Source organism: Rhincodon typus, chromosome 31, assembly GCF_021869965.1.
Source record: "Rhincodon typus isolate 14 chromosome 31, sRhiTyp1.1, whole genome shotgun sequence".
In the NCBI taxonomy this organism is placed as follows: domain Eukaryota; kingdom Metazoa; phylum Chordata; class Chondrichthyes; order Orectolobiformes; family Rhincodontidae; genus Rhincodon; species Rhincodon typus.
This window is the reverse complement of record NC_063362.1, coordinates 17,528,045-17,549,502: the sequence shown is the minus strand read 5'-3', so window position 1 is coordinate 17,549,502 and position 21,458 is coordinate 17,528,045. Positions and strand designations below refer to the sequence as shown.

Below are 21,458 nucleotides of genomic sequence, written 5' to 3'. Positions count from 1 at the left end.
GAGCAAGAAGGTTGTGGGTTCAAGTGCGTTGACACTGCACTGCTGCACTATTGGTGGTGCTGTCTTTCACATGGAGCATTAAACCGAGGTCCTATTTGTGCTCTCGGGTAGGTGTAAAAGATTCTATGGCACTATATGACGAACAGGGGAGTTCTCCCAAGTGCCTTGGCCAATATTCATCCCTCAAACATACCTTAAAACCGTGCATAATCTGACCATTATTTCGTTACTATTGTTATATCTTGCTTTGTGAAGGTTGGCACCATGTATTTTACAGTACAACAGTGACTATCCTTCCAAAGTACTTCGTTGGCTGTGCAGCACTTGGAGTCACAACTTGTGAAAGAAGCAGGACTTTCTTCCTAGTGCAGTGCTAAACACTGGGTAACATTAAAGTGTCAAACTTCGTAGTGTTTGGTGTATGTATAGGGAAACCAACAACCGAATTGGGGTGGCACAGTGGCTCAATGGTTAGCTCTGCGGCCTCACAGCACCAGGAGCCTGTGTTCGATTCCACCCTCGGACAACTGTCTGTGTGGAGTTTGCACATTCTCCCTGTGTCTGCGTGGGTTTCCTCTGGGTGCTCCGGTTTCTTCCCACAGTCAAAAGATGTGCAGGCTAGGTGCCAAGCTAAATTGCCCACAGTGTTCAGGAATGTGTAGATTAGGTGGGTTATGAAGGATGGGTCTGCGTGGGATGCTGTGAGGGGTGGTGTGGACTTGTTCGGCCGAAGAGCCTGTTGCCACACTGTAGGGATTCTATGATGATCTATGAATTGTCAATTAGACAAACAGGAGGCTGGAAGAATGCAGCAAGCCAGGCAGCATCTGGAGGAAAATAGCAGTCAACATTTTGGGTATTACCCTTCTTCAGTTCTGAATACCCGAAACGTTGACTGCTCCTTTCCTCCAGATACTGCCTGGCTTGCTGTATTCTTCCATCTTCCTGGTTGTCTACCTGGATTCCAGCATCTGCAGTTTTTTTTGTCTCTAACTGAATTGCCTATCACATAAGTTGTACCCACAAATGTTGCTTTGCAAGATACCAGAGAAAGCCCTTTTCATTTTTGTCAGAATCTTCCATTGTACAAATGTTACAAATGTTGTATAATGGGTACAACGGCAACGTGAGTTATAATAAATGTGCGCACAGTCCAGGCCATCTGGCCCTGACTACTCGGCTTTTCAGTTACTGTGTGTGGTCAGTGCAAACTGAGCAGAATGAAAGTTTTAGATGAGGCCATTGGAGGGCGATGTAATGCAACACATTCCATGGATCCATACTAAAGGACGTCAATTGAATTGCCCACTGCCTGATCTGTTGAGTATTGCCAGCAATTCTGCTTTTATTTTTTTGGGGCATGTTTTGAGATTTTTACTGAAAATATAAAAGCAATGCTTCTTGCAGGTCTTTATACTTTTTACAAAAATCCTGCTGGTGGGAAATCAATTACTGGACTTGTTTATGTGTGGCATCTCGTCACCTCTCTCAAATGTATCTCAAAGTGCATCACACTCAATGAATCAGTTCAAATTCATTTACTTGAAAACAACTGTACACTGCATTTGCACAATCACTACACGCACTCAAACATAGACAGGCTGACAGTGCACTGGTGCGGCATAGAAAACCTTGTCAATCACTAATTTCAAAACTCATGAAGGGAGAATTTGTTTCTCGTTAAGTGCCCTCAGAAAGTCCAGCTTGTGACCCCTCACACAGTGCAGAAGTCTCAGCTGCAACACTGGTTACTGAAGTGCAAAGTTTTGATAATGGGCCAGTTACTGTCCTGCCAGGTGTCCTGGTTGCAGTGCATTTGAGGTGTGTGACAGATAATAAGGAGTTAGTGTTGTACTATCAAATTTCCATTTGAGCAGCTCCGGTATCCTCCTCGCTCAACAGGATCTGGAAATAGAAATGTTGACTACTACAGGAGCAATGTTGGGGGTCACCGAGATGCTGTCAGCAGCTGGAGAGGCCTGAAGATGGTGGAAAGGAGGGTGAACATAATTTTATGCCATCTTCCTCCTTGTGTCTTAAGATTATTCCTTAGATTCATCCTCAATCTGTCCTGGACTTACCATGTAGATGCTACGGTCAAGAAGGCACAACACTGCCTCTTCTTCCTTAAGCTGCTCAGAAAATTTGGTATATCCATAAGGACCCTCACCAACTTTTACAGATGCACCATTGAAAGCGCACTGCCTGGGTGCATGATAGCCTGGTATGGCAATTGCTCTGCCCAGGACCGTAAGAAACTACAGAAGTTGGTGTGCACAGCCCAGACCATCACAGAAGCCAACCTTCCATAAATGGAGATAGTAGGAACTGCAGATGCTGGAGAATCCGAGACAACAAGGTGCAGGGCTGGATGAACACAGCAGGCCAAGCAGCATCATAGGAGCAGAGAAGCTGACGTTTCGGGCCTAGACCCTTCTTTTTGGCTCACTGCTGCGGAAAGGCTGCCAACATCAGCAAAGACCCATTGCACTCTGGTAATGCTCTCCTACAAACTCTTCTATCAGGCAGAAGATACAGCAGCTTGAACACACATACCAACAGGTTCAGGAACAGTTTCTTTCCTGCTGTTATTAGACTGAGGAATGGACTGTCTAACTTCAAATAAAGCTGATTTTGCCAATGTTGATCTTGCCTAGCGCACGCCCTGTGCAACATAACCTCTATGCCTCTAAGTTTTCTTTTTCACCTTATGATCTGTATGTCCTTGCTTACTATGATCGTCTGTGCTGCTCGTAAATAAAGCTTTGCACTGTACTTAGGTACATGTGACAATAAATAAATAAATCAAACCATGCCGACCGATGGCACCTCTTGAAGACTGCATTTTGCTCCGTGGAGATTCTCTGCCATCGTTTTCTATAGACCTACCTGGCTACACTAAGAATGTGCTCACTACAGCCTCAGACCTCATCCTGCCCACTGGCAGAATCCCCAGAATTCTGAGACCATGGCAGTGGATTGTGGATGGTGGGAAGGGCTACAGAGGGACACCTGCAAAAGCTCTGCATCCCATTTTCATCTTTGCTGTGGAGTATTTAAGACAGGAAGAGGACATTTGGTATAAGAACATGATGAACAGAAGCAGGAGTAGATCATTTGGTCTTGAGCATGATCCAACATTCAGTTAGATCATGGCTAACTGAGTGTGATCTTCCCTTCATATTGCTGTCTGCCTCCCTCATGATAATCTGGTATTATCTAAGCATAACAAATGTGGTATGCGGGTTCCATTTAATTGAAGATCTTTGTGGGTTTACTCTCAGGTAAACAGTACAGAGTAATCTCCAGCCACAGCCTGTGCCTCATGCTACAGTACAGACACACTCTGGTCACGTAACAACATCTGAGCACTTGGCTCATTCACATATTTGATCTGTTAAAGCAATATCACTCCAAAAGTGATAACACAATATCCCCCCTTTTTCCCCTAAAGATAGCTCTTGTATGCTACAGTTGAAAATATGTTATACAGACATAGGTACAAGAAAATGTACAGGTACAGAACTCTAGGAGTCCAATCACAGCACAAACAAAAATTGCTGGAAAAGCTCAGCCAGTCTGGCAGCATCTGTGGGGAGAAATCAAAGTTAACGTTTTGGATTGAGTAACCCTTCCTCAGAACTGAGGAAGAATCCATTCATTGTTTTGGTGGTTTGATGACTGGACTTGTCCAGATCTTGTAATGGGGTAACCTTTTAGAAATTAGAGTTTTTGTCCTTTAGTTTACCTTCTGTTGTTTTACAGATGTGTCATCAATATGTTGATTTATTGCCCTGTTGTCCCACTACACTGTTGTTGTCTTGGTGTGTTATTTAATTTTCCCTACACACAATTGATGCATTGTACACTTGCTTTAGCTCAATTCTGTTCCTCCTCAGCACTGCTTCATTAGGTGTCATGGCTTTATAAGACCTGGGCTCACTTCACACTTTCGGAACACTGCAGTTAACCATGTTCCCGTTGTGGAATTTGTGACTCTGAACTTTGTCCTATGTTTATTTGACATAGTCCTGTACATGGATGCTAGTCTTGAACCATCTTCATCCTCCCTTGTTTGTCAAGAAGTGTGATGTATCTCGGAGAATTTGGATGAGTGATGGCTTGGCAATGTGATTCTCATTTGCTTTCCAAACATGCTGGTGATGGTGACCTCATATCAATAGGTGTAGCTGTGTAGTGTAATGTGGCAACATGAAAGTCTTGTTTCGTTGTCCTCCGCTTCAAATGAGTGATTTAAAGTGTAAAGTTTTCACTCAGGTGGACTGTTGGGTTTGAGATAATGTGATGAGAATGTAACCGGGCTCGGACCCCATTTGGTGCACATCTCTGAAAGCTCTGCCTGGGTACTGTGGCCCATTTCAGAAACTCAGGTGCATAGAATGGACTGAAGATGGCTCTCAATATTTCTGCCACGGACATGCTTGAAGTGTTCTCCACCAAATGACAATTGGAAATAATCAGTAACTAAAGTCATAGCCATTCAAGATAGGGAGATCAATGGTGATTTTAGACTGATGGAATCTTATGTAAGTGTAGAGGTTCTCTCTGTTGCTGTGGCCTGTGGCTCGAGCATGCCTCACACTCTCACTAACTTTTCAATCTCAGTATTAATCCCTGGCCAATATACTGTATCAAGTGCTAGTTATCTCGTCTTTCTATGCCGATGTGTCCTTGCTGCACAATCTCCTGGCAGAAAGCTTTAGGCACAAGTACTTGTTTTTCTCTGAAGATAATGCCTCTGGAAATACTGAGCTTATCTTGATAGGCCAAAAGCATGTGAAAGTGTTTGACACCTCTTTTATTGTATCAGGCCACCCATCGCTCAATCCTGTCACACCCTCTCAGACAATTATATATTTCAGTAAAATCATCTCTCATTCTTCCAAAAATTAAACCTGCCTTATTACATGTTAATAAATCCAAAGTAGTCTGTTCCTTGGTGGATACATAACATATTGTTCCAGAAAACTGTCCCAAATACACTCAATAAACTCTTCCCAGTGGCTAATTCTGTCTAATTTGATGTTCCCAATCTACATGAAGATTAAGGTCACCTATGATTAGTGTGCTGCCTTTTCTCCATTACCTCATTATGTTATTTTCTTCTCTGTCCTACAGAACAGCTACAATTAGGAGGTATATAGACTATTCCCATTAGTGTTATCTTCAGCTTGTTAATGACTACCTTCACCCATATGGATTCTATATCATGTGATCTAAGATTTCTTGCTATTGTAATTATTCCATTACCTATCAACAAAGCTACTCACCACCCTTCCCTTCCTGTCTATCCTACCCACAAGTCATAAAACTCTGAATATTTCGTTTCCAGTTTTGATCACCTTGTACCCATGTCTCCATAATGGCTATGAGACCATACATATCAACATTTATTTGTGCCATTAATTGAATTTTTTTCCCGCCGATACTATGCACATTTAAATAAAGAGTCATTAATCTTAAAAACAAATGAACAACTGAAAATGCTGGAAATCTGAAACAGAAGCTGAAATTGGTGGAGAGACTTAGCAGGTCTGGCAGCATCTGTGGACAGAAAGCAGAGTCAACATTTTGGTTCTAGTGACTCTTCTTCAGAATTGATTGTCTTCAGCATACACCCAGCTTTCTTCTAGCTACAGTGGGTGGATGGAGGGGGAAGTAAATGAAAGGTGGAGATGGAGCCTATAGAGAGAGAACAGAAGTTGGACAGACAAAAGATTGGAGAGTAGTGAGCCAGGGAGAAAGAAAAGCTTTGAATGGGAACCATTGGTGGATGAAAATGCGTTGGTTGCGATTAGAGCAACCTATGTAATGACACAGCTTGGGATGCGAGGTTAAGTAAAGGACATGAAAGAAGATGGTCAGGCCCTAAAATTATTGAAGTCAATATTGAGTTCTGAAGGCTGCAGAGTTCTCAAGTGGAAAATGAGATGCTGTTCTTCCAACTTGTGCTGAGCCTTGCTGAAACACTGCAGCAAGCCCAAGACAGAGATGTTAGCTAGGAAACATAATGGTGTGTTGATGTGGCAGGCAACTGCATGCTCGGGGTCATTTTAGCAGACAGAATAAAAGTGTTCTGCAAAGCGGTCGTCCAGCCTGCATTTTGTCTCCCCAGTGTAGAGGAGATGACATTGTGAGCAGTGAATACAGTAGGCTAGATTGAGTGAAGTGCAGGTAAATTGCTCCTTCACCTGGAAGGTGTGTCTGGGGTCTTAGGTGGTGAGGAGAGAGGATGTAAAAGGGCAGGTGTTACACCTCTGCCATTGCATGGGAAGGTGCCATTGGGTGTGGGGAAGTGTTGGGAGCAGAGGAGGAATGAACCAGTTGTTAATCTTGCCTTTTTACCATATCTTCCTTCTTTGAACCTGCTTGCTGTTTTTTTTTCCCCCGTTTTTACAATCTGTGTTTCGTTACCAAAATAGTTACGCTGCAAATGCCGCTATATTCTTTTGCTTTGTAAGTGTACATATTCTGTCCTCATTCGACAAATCTGCCTCAACCCCCATTAGTTTAAACTTTAAAGCCTTCTTTATTGTGTACTCACTTATAAGTGGAAACAGAGCCCTTGGAGTCCATGTATCATTCTTTGCTGCACTGCAATAAATCTTTGCTAAGGTGCTGTGCCCAGACTGCCCACAATACACCATTATATAGCTTTACTATGAGCTCTAGCCTTTTGTATTTTGGCCCTGAGATGCAAAAGCCAGCATTCTTTTAGCCATTTGATTATTCTTGTACCTCTCTGTGAAATATGAATGGTCTATGTACATCAATCTTTAGGTATCTGTGGACTGCCGGCATTTCTAGCATTTCGCCAGTTATAAAGAACATTTATAAAAACGTAATTTTTTTGGGTCCAAAATATATGATATCACATATGCCTATTTGAAATCTAATCACTACAGCTTTGCCCATTCATATGTTTGTTAGTACATCGTTGTAATTATATGCTCCTTAATTATGCTTCTTTAGGTCATTGGCAAACTTGGATATGTTCCTTTTTATCCCATTAACTGAGCTGCTGGCAAAGAACTTGAATAGTTGAGGCCCAAACTTGGGCTCTGATCTCTGAGACATCACTAGTTATATTTTGCAAATGAGAGAATTTACTGTCATTGCTACTTTGACTACTACCACCCAGCCATTCTCAACATCAATTGTATTAGCTTAAACTTTAACTTAAATCTTATTGAAGACCTTCTGGAAGATAATCTAATTAACATCTAAAGTCTGCTACTTTAGTCATGTCTTCAAAGAACTTAATCAAATTTGTCAAGCATGACCTGCTTTTACAAATTCATGATGAAAACATAAAATGCTGGAAAATCTCAGCAGATTTAGCAGCATCTGAAGTATAATATTTCAAATCTGTGACCTTTTATTGGAACCTTTTACAAGTTCATGTTGGCTGTCTCTGATGAGCTTATAATTTTTAACTCTATCCTTTCAGACAGATGCGAAAGGTCCCATGGCACAATTACAAAGAAGAACAGGGTATTCCCAGTGTCCTGGGAATATTTATTCCTCAACCAGCACCATTGAAAGCAACTTTTTGATTATTATCCTAGTACTGTTCTTGGGACCCTGCTGTCATAATTTGTTGCTACTTTTCCTACATTTCAAAAGATCTTCATTGGTTGTAAAGTGCTTTGGGGTGTCTTGAGGTTATGAAAGGTTCTATATAATACCAAGTTTCTTTTAGATTTTCATAGAAGTCTGTTGAGCCAGTGTTTATCTTTTTCCCCTATACTCCCTGCCTCTTCAGTAAATAATAACTCATTGGTAAGATGCTGGTCAGCCAGTACCTGTGACCTCTGGTATCTTGCCAAAGTGCTCATCAAACATCATCATTTTGTGCCTGGGGGGAAGCTGTAATCTCACTGAGGGATTAAATTATAGTAATTAATATTTCATGATGAAAGGCCCCTGATCAGGTCCTAGCCTCTAACTCACTTCTAGTACCTGTTATTCTATATACACCTCAAAATAAGCTCCTCGCCATGATTTGTGCAATGTGGGTCTTCCTCATTACATCCAGTCTGTTAGTTTCTTATGGTTGATGTTTGGTATTTTGTGTCTATTGCAGTGCTAACACTGCTGGTAGTCGGGATGGACTGGACAATGAAACAGGAGCAGAATCAATCTTGAGCATCAGGCGGGAGCGGGATCGACATCGGCGAAGGAACCGAGAACGTGAGGTGCATGACGATGGTGAGTTAAGCCTAATCGTTTGACCAGAAACTGGAGCAACTGAAACTTTACTGCAGATATTGCTCTGCAAAGGATCATAATTAAATTAGGAGCATTGAAATGAATTACTCTTTATGGTGTTGGCAGTGCAGCTTCTGCAGCTGATGGTGAACTATCTTGGTGTTGGTGTAGAGGTGAGATGGAACACTTGTTTAGCCACTGCTGTAAGAAGCAATTACACATTGATAGTTGGTGATTCTGTCTTCTGACCTGAATCTGTTTTAGCGTTGCAGCATCCGTCTGTCAGGAATTCTTCTCTCTGTAGTTGATTGCATGCCTGTGATATTCCCTCAGATGGGTAGACTTTTCGCAGCTCTTCTCTGGGGAATTACATTGCATTTTCTGATCAGACAGCCACGGCTCAGTGAAGATTCCACCTGGTGAAAAGTCCATGCAATTGGTGGAATGGGGGTCCACATGATGAGCACGCAAGTCAAAGATGTTGATACTCAATGGGGCAGAGATTGAACTGGGAATCTTCCTATCCAATTCAGTTTATTACTACACACGGTGGGCATTTTCTTTTTGAGCCTGAGCAGTAGCCTGGAAGTCTTGCATCATTGATAGCAGTAGTAAATCCATCTCAGTCTCGACATTCCAAGAATGATACATTGGAGGATGTGCTGATACTGCTATCAGACTGCTATTTTCACTCTGTTGTTTGTGAAACTCAATTGCCATATCATAACCTGTGAACATTTGGAATCCTGAATGGATTCATTTGTTATTTTCTTATCTGATTAGAGATCATTCATTGTGGTGCAGTATGAGGATCCTGGCAGCATTAATCAGTGAGCAAGCAGACGGGACCTGTCAGTAACTGCAGCAGCCTGTAGCTGTTATTACTGTTTATGATGTCTACTTAATTGATTCTCAACAAGAAACCTGATTGACCTGATGAAAGATGTGCTACTTACATATTATAATAAGTTGATAAGCAATGTGATTAGACCTATTTCCCCATATAATCATACAAGTCCCAGCCTAGTTGGAGGATGGTGCCATGCTGGCGCTTCTGTATAATTACAAGTTCTGTGTCTGACATATTTCTGCAGCTTCACACATCCAAAGCATCACACATCCAAGGCAAAAACATTGATTGGTAACTCAGTTATGTGATTACTTGAACCTGTTGAATGTCTGATTTGTCTAAACATGAATGAGTCAAAATATTAGGTAACACCCATTAGCAAGAAATAACCAGTAAATACAAAGTCATCTAACATTTCTTTGACCTCGTGTCCATGCATCCATGGATGCTACACAACTGGCCTAACAAACTGATATAACAATCTCTTCATATCACTTCTCTATCATTATTCCTGTCTTGCTTGTTTAGAAATTGTGACAGTCCAGGCTGATGTATGAGATTGGGCCTTGGTTGAAGTATCACTCTCATACAGGCCATGAAACTGTATTCAGAAACATCTCAGCCGTATCCACGAGTCCCAAATAACTGAATAGCTGGAGCTAACCCCTGTGAGTGACACCTTACTATAGTTAGATTTAAAAGCAAGCAAAACAAAAATACATCATACCGCAGGTGACAAGTATAAACTTGGACTACTAATGTTGTCTTAGGGCAGCAGCTTTTGGTATGTTGCATTTTCTCAATACTTTAGTTCCCAGTATTCTTGAGGGTGCAGAGGCTGGATTGAATGCATTAAAAAAACGTAAGTTATTTATTAAGTCGTGTTTGGCCTTTTTGGATCATTACAGTGTATATGAAGAGATCCTAGCCTCTTGTAATCAGTACACCATGTTTGGACAGAGACGCTGACCTCTGGATTATCAGTGTTTTGACAGGGACCCTCGTCTTGACCTCTCTGGACCATTGCTGTGTGTGAGCTGCTCACAGCATGTTCAGGGAATGTTCTGGGAAAGTAACAGAACGAGTTTGACAGCCACTATCTGTGGTGTTACAAAAATCTCATTGGTGAGAAGAGATGCTTTTTCTGAAGAAATTTTAATGTTGTCAGTAAGATATTGAGAGAATTGCAGTTTTACTAAATGCCCTGTTACGCTTTCCTCCAGCTCTGTGAACCCTTGGGATCACCCATATCTATGCTATTCTCTAAATTGTGTGACCTCAAGAGTTGCTAATGCTAACCCCTAGAACAGGCTTCCAACTCAGTGTTTGCAGCCCAGTTCCTTTAGTATAAGGCTGCAGGCACTATACCTTTGCATGTTTCCCTTTAAAACAGGATAAAAGTAGGAGCCACAAAGAATGTACCATACATGCATAATATTTATACGATCAGGATGGCCTAGAATGGTATTTTACAGTTGTGGTAAGAGGACCATACAGGATAGTGTGTCACCTGAAAGTGTTCAGAAGGACAATGCATTAAACCAGGGAAAGGGATCACTCAGGACAGTGGAGGAGTTCACTCTGCACTATATCACGCACAATGTGTACTCTTCATTTTCACCTACTTTGTGTGCCCATTCTGCATTCTCTTACCTGGCATGCCCACTCTGCACGTTCCAGCCTAGCGTACCCACTCTGTGCTCACCCATCTCATGTCAACTAACTTTAGCCCATGCCGTTGATAACTCCTAGTCACAAACTTTCATTAATTCTGAGACTGGCTGAGTGTAGAACATTTTGAATTTCACAGTAGCATACTGCCAAAACAAAAATATTTTCAGAGACAGCTGTTTGGGTACAGACTGCTCACCGTTGGAGTTTATGTAGCACCATAAATGAACAGATGGCTGTCAAACTCATTCTGTTCCACTCCCTGTCCCTGTGGCAGGCTGTGAGCAACTCACAGACACAGTGTAAAGATCCTTAGAGGTCAGGAGCTCTCTCCAAACTTGGTTTATTATAATTTGAAAACAAACTTGAAAACTTGAAATGAAAGAGGCTGGTATTGATGATATATACAAACAATATCTGACTCTGGATCATGACTAGGTAATCCTCAGTTATGGTTATTGTTTAACTCTCAGTTTCAGACTATAATTTAGTTCTTACTGACGGGCTGTAGTTTAACTTTCTCTTTCCTGTCAATGCCATTCCAGAGTTTAACCTTCTTTTCTGTTGTAGGCTGTATTTAAACTATTGTGTTTCTCCTCCCCACGCCTCAACTACAGGCTATAGTTTAATTCCCAGTTGCAGATTGTAGTTTAACCCTTAGTTATAAGTTGTCATTCAACTATGGTTGTTGGCACTGTCTCCTTTGGCCCGGAGTTTCCAGTTTCAATCCCACTCTAGAATTTCAGAACAAAAATCAAGGCTGATATTTAACACAGTTTTGAGTAGGAGCTGCACATTTTTGGATGCGATGTTAATTAAGGCCATGTTGTTATGATCCATCTGATGGCGAGTCAGAATCCAACCTGGTTTGATAGACTCTAAGTTTTATTTTGCTACTTGGTTATCTTGGTGGTCAGTCTCTGCACATATTCCTGAGGGACTGCCAATATATATATATATAGTGATGTAAGACTATTTGGAAGTATCCTATTATAAACAGCAAAAAGAAAGATTCAACCCTTTGACTCAGACACTCACTCAACTTCAGTTTCTTACTCAACGAGGTTGTAAATCTTTCCTTTCGGCAACTTTCTTCACATTCACCAATTGTGATCGTATCTATCTCTTCCCAAGATACACAGAGACAGTCTAACTCACTGACTTCTCACTCTCCACTAAAGAAAATCTCTCGCTTTTTCTCCATTACTTTGAGGCTGCTAAACAGCACATCTGCTGGCATGGATCTTTTGTTCTGAACTGAATTTGCCTCTGGTCTCTCTTTTTCTAGGCCCGGAAAACATAACTTTGTAAATACCCAGCAGTTATACCTTGACTAGTCATTTAGCTTAAGTCACATGATTTCTTAGAAATGCCGTCTTAATTCACAGCTAAAAATTAAGCTTCTGACCTTTTTTTAAAAAAGTCACTTTCACAGAGCTGAAAACCAAAAACACATTTATCCCTACTTTAGAACTCAGATCCCCATAAAAAGTAAACCTTCTTCACAATGTCTTTTCTCTCAGGTAGATGTAAAAGATCCCATGACACTGTTTTAAGCAAAAATGGGCAAGTTATCCACAGTATCTTGGTCATTTTTCATCCCTCAGTCAATAAAATTGTCATATTGCTGTTTGTGGGAGCTTGCAGTGTTCAAAATTGCTGCCCTGTTTCCTGCATTGCAACAGTGATTACATTTCAAAAAATATTTAATTGGCTGTAAAGTAATTTGAGATGTCCAAAAGTAGAGAATGTTGCTCTATTAATGCAAGTCTTGTTTTTATAACCCTGGCTTACAATCTGTTTAAACAACAGTAAAAGGAATAAATAAAAATAATATGGAATACCGTTCGATAATGGCAATGTGTGTGCACTTTTTTGTTGTCTGTGTATCTGTGTGTCTAAGGTGTGGGTTTTAATTTAACTTTAACTGCAAGACTTAAGTCAATTACATCGAGAGACTGAGTTGAGAGTGCAAATCTAAATGTATACTAGTCTTTACAGGATCATTCCAGGCACACGTATGCTTTCACAAGTTTCACAGAATTTATCAAATTTATCGTGATAACTACAAAAAATGATACTCAATAAAAACAGCAGATTCAGTTGACTCACACTGAATACCAACTTGCTATTTCTGGCCGGCTGCGCATGTCTCTTTTTCTGTTCTGTTGACTATTATTTTCCTTCTGTCTTCAGTCTTATTATTGTGCACCAAATGGCTGAAAGGCGCTGCCTATTGACCCTTGCAAGCCACTAGTCCCTGTGCATAATCAGAGGCATCCTGAATTCTAATTGACATGCCAATGCATGAACAGTACATGACCAATCTCGGATTGGTCAGTGTGTGTGCAATTCCTGATTTGGTTTCTTTAAAAATGATGACCATCTTACTGGTGTTATTTCCTACAATTTTCTGATTTGTTCCTTGAAATGCTGTCCCTTGTGTATCGCTCATTTTATGACCACTTGTACACCTCAGTTTATTAAATTTTTAAATCTATACCAAGAAAATTAGTCAGCAGTGGAGCAATTTGTGCACTTGTGTCGAGAATATGTAGTGCCATCCCTAGTGATATCCTGGAAAATTCCAATGCCTATCAATATTTTTTCGCGAAAAAACCATGTGTGGCTCCACAATAAGACTGAAATAAGTTCATTGAATTTACTTTCAGATGACCATACTGGGTTCTTTTGTTCTCCAACAAAAAAAGGAGTCACATTAGCAGAAATTAGACTTTATTACTATACTGAAGTAATTTTGCCAGATGCAGCAAAATACATAAAATACCAGCAAACTATTACAGCTCAAAATAGCCATATGTAATTAATATATGCAGACTTGTTACATACAAAACTTAATCATTTTAAAACATAGCCAGTCCTAGAGTAAAGCTTTTTATCTCAAAGCACTTTCATTTTGTTAGCCTGAGTTTACATTAGCTTGGGCTTGGCACAGCCAGAGTCTGGGCCAATTTTGATGGTGTCTCTGAGCAGAATCTGTAGTTGGGAGGAAGATGTAAAGTCTGAAAGACAGTGAGGCATATTTTGAGACTCCTGTCAGTCCTCAGACAGGTGATTCCAGCCTTTCACTCACTTTCCTGGTGTAGCTCATTTAAATGTTCCCCTGGTTAATGGCGCTTGCTGCTGTTTGTGTGTGAATGAAACAGCAGTCATCAGGAGAGGAACAAATGTGCAGTTAGGTACCAATATTGGATCTCAAAGTTGCTGTCCAAATTGCACCACTCTATTTACTTTGTACAAAAAAGCATCTTTCTGTCTACTTCACTGTTAATGTGCTGTCAATTTCATGAAGTTGCTATATTTATGCAGTAGATACAAGCTGAACTTCTGCAGGTACTTGGAGCTTGTCATTGAAAGTGTAAGCATTCTTTCAATGTCTTAATTTAATGACACGATGCTGATGACAGCCAATTCTATATTCCAACCATGTCTCTCGACTCTTCACTATATCTAAATTGTTCAACTGCTTGTCTGGCTTCTAGAACTGGATGAGCAGAAATTCCAAACTCTATCCCTAGGGACTCTATTCCTCTTTCCGGTAACTTCTTTGTAACAGGCTGAAAAACATTGTTCATGATCATGGTTCCATGTTTGACCTGAAATGAGTTGCCAGATTGACGTTATCACAAAGACTGCCTACTTCTACCTCTAGAACATTGCTCGATTCCACCCCTACTTAAATTCATTTGCTGCTCTTCTGTGCTTTTATTATGTCTAGACTTAACTATTCCAAAGCATTTCTGGATAGCCTCCTGTATTGTACACTCTGTAAATCTGAAGTTGTCCAAAGCTGTGCTGCCCCTGCCCAATTCACCCCAATTCTTGTTCATTTATCACCCCTACGCTCACTGATCTACATTGGCTAATGATTAGGTAGTGCCTTAATTTTAAAATGCTCATTTTTGTTTTTTATTCCTCCATGATCATGCCTCTCCACTTCCACAATCTGAAACCATGGAATGCCTGCTCTGCTCTAGCTCTCGTCTCTCGAGCATCCCTAATTTCATTTTTTCCATTGTAGCTGGGACCTTAACTCTGGATTTTCCTCCCTAAACTTCACTGCCTCTTTAAGAAGCTTCTTAAAGCTTGCTTCCTTAAGCAACCTTTTTGGCCATCTGCCCAATATATTATTGAGTGGCTTGGTAACAAATTTTGGTTTATAACATATCTGTGGGGACCTTAGAGCATTGTATTGCATTAAAGGCACCATTTAAATATGAGTTGCTACAGTTGAAGTTGTAATAAATGTTAATGACTACCAATCATTGCTCTGGTACTGAAAATAAATGATTATAATTCTGGAGCTTCATTCCTTCAGGTCTAGAATTGTTTTAGAAAATTTTAAAAAAGTCATATTTTACATTTTAAATTTTCATACCTTTCCTTTCTGTCTGTCTCTTAATCCAATCTATCTTTTGCTTTTCTTATTTCTTCTTTTGTTACTCTTTTTAGACATTGAATTCACTTACTTTAATTTGTCCTCCTCAGTTGTTCCACTGTTTATTTCCAAGTCCTTAAACATCACTGGTTAAAGACATACACTGTTAGTTTCATATTTAGTCAGGGTTCCAGGCTTCCTTGCTGGAGTAAAGTCTGATCTGATATTCTGCGGTTACAAAAACTGTAATATGCATCTTTGACTTTCAATATATTACTACCTTCCATTTAAATGTGTTTATTTTTCTCTCTCTCTTTCTCACTGATAGTTACTTGTTGATAGTTGCCACATTAAAATACTCTAACATATTATCACAATAATTGTGTGTGTGCTGTATTTCCCTCCGTCTCCCTCTCTCATGCACTGATATTTTACACAATATTTTAGCATGCAGTCACATTGTTACTGAGATCCTCTCAAGTTAATTGCATGTCTCTTTCCATGTTTGTGTGTGCCTCACTTAGCAATTGACATCACATAAAACAGGAATTGATATTAGAATACTTTATCTGACTTTGTTTTTGCTCCTTTATGCAGCACCCTCCCTGTAGCCTTGGAACAGTTTTTTTTTTCTGTTTAATAGCTGTTCCTGACCTTGCTTTATAGATTGTGTTTGATCCTGAAACCAGCCATTTTGGGCCAGCAGTGGTCATAGAATGGCTGGAGACTAACTATTCAAAATCCAGGCACAGAGGTTAGACATGAGGGAACTGAGGAGCAACATTACTGTCCGAAGAGGAATTGAGTTATGGGATAAAGACCATGAGTAGCCAGTGTAAATGGTGCTAAGGATAATGAGGTGGTTTCTCGTAATAGACTGTACCAAGGACCGTGGAAAGGCAGAATTAAGAGACATGTTGAGAGAAGAAGAACAGAAAGCTTTTGTATGGTACTTTTAATATACCACAAATTCCCATGATGAGTATTATCAGTTAATAAAAGACATGTTTCACAACGAACCACAGGAGGCAATATCAGGACATTTGCCCAAACGTTTGACCAAAATGTTAGATTTGTATGAATATCTTTAAGGAGGAGAGAAAGGTAAAGAAGTAAATACATCTGGGAGGTAATGAAAAGATGGAAATCAAGGAAGCTCGTGAGACAAGAATTGGAAGAGCACAGTGATTGGGAAGGAAATAAAGAAATGAGATTGATTAATGGCCATGTGTTCCTGGTTTCCCTCTCCTTTTGCTGTAAATGACTGAATATTCTTAATTTTTTCAGATTAGCTATTGATAATGTGTAACAATTTACCTTTAGACCTGCAGTCTGATTCATGAAGACTGTGGTGTTGTGCAGAGCAAGGAGCTGAGAATTGCTTCAGGAGCCAAGTGAGATGATTTAGTCAGCTGGGTGCAGGGCTGGATGAACACAGCAGGCCAAGCAGCATCATAGGAGCAGAGAGGCTGACGTTTCGGGCCTAGACCCTTCATCAGAAAAGGGGGAGGGGAAGGGGGTTCTGAAATAAATAGGGAGAGAGTGGGAGGCGGATAGAAGATGGATAGAGGAGAGGATAGGTGGAGAGGAAACAAACAGGTCGAAGAGGCGGGGATGGGGCCAGTAAAGGTGAGTGTAGGTGGGGAGTTAGGAAGGGGATAGGTCAGTCCAGGGAGGACGGACAGGTCAAGGGGGCGGGATGAGGTTAGTTGGTAGGAGATGGAGGTGTGGCTTGAGGTGGGAGGAGGGGATAGGTGGGAGGAAGAACAGGTTAGGGATTGTAGTGCCTGGAGATGCCGGCGCATTGCTGCAAGTGTGTGTTTCAGGAGTCGCAGGGAGAAACGCTTCTGAAGGATCTCAGTGCCATGAGTGTAGATATTGTCACGGTTGGGGCCAAATTGGGAAGGCTTGAATGTGGATTGTAGTCCATTGGGGATGATCTGGTTCCGTAGGCAGGTGCTAAGGAAGGTGATGTGGCTGTAGTACCTGGTTTGCTTCAGGACATGGTCGAGCAGTTTCAGGGCCGAAGAGATTACGAGAGAGTTGCAGTGGGAGAGAGATCCCCTGAGGTTTGTCCGGAGGGAGGAGGGTAACTTCTTCAGGCTAGGCATCCTTAGAAGAGGCTTCACAGTGGGGTTAAAATTGAATCAGAGATAGTAGGAACTGCAGATGCTGGAGAATCCGAGACAACAAGGTGCAGGGCTGGATGAACACAGCAGGCCAAGCAGCATCATAGGAGCAGAGAGGCTGACGTTTTGGGCCTAGACCCTTCCTGGACTGACCTATCCCCTCCCTAACTCCCCACCTACACTCACCTTTACTGGCCCCATCCCCGCCTTTTCGACCTGTTTGTTTCCTCTCCACCTATCCTCTCCTCTATCCATCTTCTATCCGCCTCCCCCTCTCTCCCTATTTATTTCAGAACCCCCTTCCCCTCCCCCTTTTCTGATAAAGGTTCTAGGCCCGAAACGTCAGCCTCTCTGCTCCTATGATGCTGCTTGGCCTGCTGTGTTCATCCAGCCCTGCACCTTGTTGTCTCGGATTCTCCAGCATCTGCAGTTCCTACTGTCTCTGATTTAGTCAGCTGCTGTTCTCTCAGTGCACTGCAGGGACCTGCTGTCCTATCCTCTCAATATTGTTTTGCAAAGCAAATACTTAAAATGAACACAAATTTTCATCCTTTATCAGATGTCTTCCAGATAGCCATTGCTGACTGCTATGATAGTACTTGATAATGTGTCTGACTCAGTTGTTTAATTTTTATCACAGAATAGATGCAATCACAGAACAGTTTGAAGTTAGTTTTCATGCCTCCGGCAGTGTTGAACTGGGGTTGGAGAAATTTGAAAATGGTAGGTGGGATTCAGCTCTGCGTTTCCATGTGTAGGATTTTTATGGCTCCAGGATAAGTGTATAGGTAGCAAGTCCATACAAGTCCTACTCCACTATTGGAGTTGATGTTTCAGACATTATTTTTATAGAATCAGGCCCATTTTGTTAGAAAACATTGCTTGTAGCAACTCAAAAGAGTTAAGAATCTTGGAAGACTGTGGAGGATCTGGGAACTTATTGACAGGTAAGTTAAGTGGTCTAGCTAACATCAGCTGGATGTATGTGTGTTACAGTTCGTTTGGTGCCCAAATTGCTGTACCAGAGTGCGCTTTTACATGAACATTGTAGTCTGGAGCTTTGAATAGTAAAGATAGAGCCTCGCACTTTATTTCCATTGCATGGCTGACCATGAATTGATCCACTCTTAGCATCTGCCATTGGCCTGCATTGGAAGGATTTGAGGTTGATACTCAATCTGTGTAGCTGCATAATGAACACACTTTCCTTGAACGTCGTGTTTTTAACTGAGACTCCATCTGGAGCTTCTGTCCCAGATTCAGGGATTCTACTCATTTTGTCATGAGACCTCTTTGATTAGATGGTCTATGATAAGTTAGATGTGTTTCTTAATGCAGTGATTGATTATTACACTCACTCTTAAAAAAGGTAAGTGACAATTAAATTGAACAGAATTCTGTAAACATGCTTTGGATTATTGCAAGATATTGATAAAGTTCTCCTCTGCATACAACAGTATTAAGAATCTGACTGTACTGTGCCACTTGGATACTGCACTTTCTTTTAAAGTCCAGTGCTGTACGGAACCTTTTGAGACCCTCTTCCAGTATCCACCATGGCAGAAGTCATGAGCCTTATAATAAAGCTGGGAAGTATTTGAAATGCTCATGAAACAGTCAGAATAAATGAACAGTGATTCAAAGCCCAGTCGCAAAGAAGCTTTTTAGATGCTCATAAAACAATCAAAATAAACTGTCACTCACCATCCAATTCAAAGTTATGCAGGTCTTTCAACAGCTCATAAAATGTTAAGTCTACCTAAACACACAGTCTCTTTCACAGTTCTGTGAAGACCCCTACAGAACTGAAGTCACCAGAAGTTTTGGAGCTCAGCCTTGCATTCCTAATGAGATTCCATCTCTCAGCTGTACAAACAAAAGATCTAGAGCTGAATACATTGAAACCTTTGAAACAGGTTGAACAGATGGCCATCTAGTTCAACAGATGGCTGACTACTTTGACAGATTAACACACGAGTTCTGCCTATAATGGATACTGGATGAATGGAGATGGAGGAGAAATGGGGTTGTGGAGGTAGCATGAGGGCATAGTGGGTATGTGAGAGGAGCATGGATAAATAAGGTGCATAGGGGAAATGAGAAGCATGGTGGGGACTTGGGAGATAGGGGTAAAACATGGCATGGTGGTGAGTGGAGGGTGAGCATAGGGATGCCTAACAACCATTTGTAGAACTGGACTGATGTCCCAATGAATGGAGGCAAGTATTCTAATATAACTGCTTTGGCATCGGCCCTTCTCTGTTCCGGCCTCGGGCTTGCTCCCAGATATGGGGGATAGCTGATTCCAACTCATCCACTCCACGATGAGCAGGCTGTCTCTCCTCGGCAGGAGGTGGGGTCATAAATTTGGGCTTAACCACATAGGACAGTTGCTCAGGCTACACTGGGATGCTGCCGACTGTACGGAAATATAAATGAAAAAATTAAGTGGAAAATGGGGCTGGTGCTTGAAATTTTGATTGGCAGAAAAACTAAGTTTGAACACTGCGTGCCAGTGGAATGCATGTCTGCACCTTCGGTGTGAAGGGGTGGATGTTCAGGGAAGGAAAAGCTGAGAAACAGTTTCCAAACAGCACTAAGGAATTGAGTCTCAAGAAAATGTAGAATTAAAGCCAAAAGTGGGGAGAGTGAAACCTGCTGCTGGCTGAGACTAGAAACCCTTAGGAAACATTAAAAATGTATTGGAAAGATTTGCCTTGAGCATTTTAAGAGATGGGGCTTTTGATTTGGAATGTTATGCTTGGATCGGGGATTCTGTTTAATGAGGGTGACTGGGATGTGGTTTGGTCACTAGAATTCTACTGGGATTGGGTGTGTAGAAATTTTGAGCAGACTGTGCCTATTCATGAAGCCTGTTTTTTTAAGAACATATTTGTTTGCAATTCTCTGTCCTCACAGGGCAAAGGCGAAGGTGTATAGTCAGCTTGTTCTCTGCTAAGTGTTGTAAAGGTGAGGTTTGAGGGGCTAGGGGTTCTTACTGATTAATTCTGTTCCTCTGTTCTCAACCTTATTGCTCACTAAGGTACTAAAACCAAACACAAATTTCAAATGTTTCATGTCACCTCATTCTAATTAACAGCTTGCAGACAAAAAAGCAAGTTTTTTTTTTCCAGCTAGTGTTTAATTAAATCAAGTTAACCAAGTGCAGTGAGATTGTACTAAATGTCTTTGTTCCATTATTAATTGATCAACTTTTCACAAAAAAGCAATGAAATTGTATTGGTGAGGGAAGACTGATCAACCTGATAATTAAATGGCCGAGAGAGCACTATCACCCTCAAATCAGGTGGGACTGGGTGGCAGAAAGAAAAGAAACAGTGACAAAATTATTGACACAGTTTCCCGCAAAGTGCCTCTTCAATGCTGTGATGAATACTGGCTTCCACACCAGTGTCATATGTTGCATACCCTTGATCTGACCATCTGCTGACTGAAGTGAAACATTACATTTTTCTCACCAAGAAGCCGTGTAATTCATACTATTGATCAGCCTGTGATTGCAGTGAGCATACTGTCGGTGACGTACCGTGTACACGTGTATAAAAGTCTGGATTCGAAGACTGATTTTATAGCCAAAAAACAGAAGTTCACCTTTTACATGAGTCTTATTTTAAAGGGTTGAAATCTACATTTTCCCACTGTCTCATGATCACAGACCTGCTAGGTTGGAGACTGTTTCTGCCAACCCTGCTCCCAAATGTGGTACAAAAGAAACCAAAAAGTATTTTTATTAGCAAATTTCAATTTATAATAACTATCAGGGAGACATACATTAATTTGTGTACTCTGAATTTATTAAAACAAAGGCCACATATATAAATTTCCACACCTTAATTCCATTTATTTCAAAGTATGGAGAATACTACTTGTACTAAACATGTACTGAATGTCTAGGAAAATTCATAAAAATTACCCTTTAGATTGCCTTTAGAATCAAGTAACGCCTCCCAATTTGCTGCTTGAATTGAACCACTGAATTGATCATCAGCCTCATCTTCAGCAATCATGTTATCATTAGTCATATTCTGTAATATCATTCAAAAATTATCTTTTCTGCCATGAAATGTATTGAATATCCCACATCTCATGAATGATTTCCATTCTGATTTCATCCCAGACCACTCTACATCCCAGACCACTCTACATCCCAGACCAC

General features: G+C 41.0%; 1 protein-coding gene across 2 annotated transcripts in view; it reads left to right on the top strand.

Moving 5' to 3' along the window:
- The window catches only part of LOC109924488 (segment polarity protein dishevelled homolog DVL-1), a 103,710-nt gene that overhangs the window by 38,373 nt on the left and 43,879 nt on the right, over positions 1–21,458 (top strand). For both annotated transcript variants that reach the window (XM_048615151.1, XM_048615149.1), the window contains exon 4: positions 8,108–8,232. In XM_048615151.1, coding sequence (XP_048471108.1) covers positions 8,108–8,232 — 125 coding nt within the window. The remainder of the gene's footprint in view (positions 1–8,107; positions 8,233–21,458) is intronic.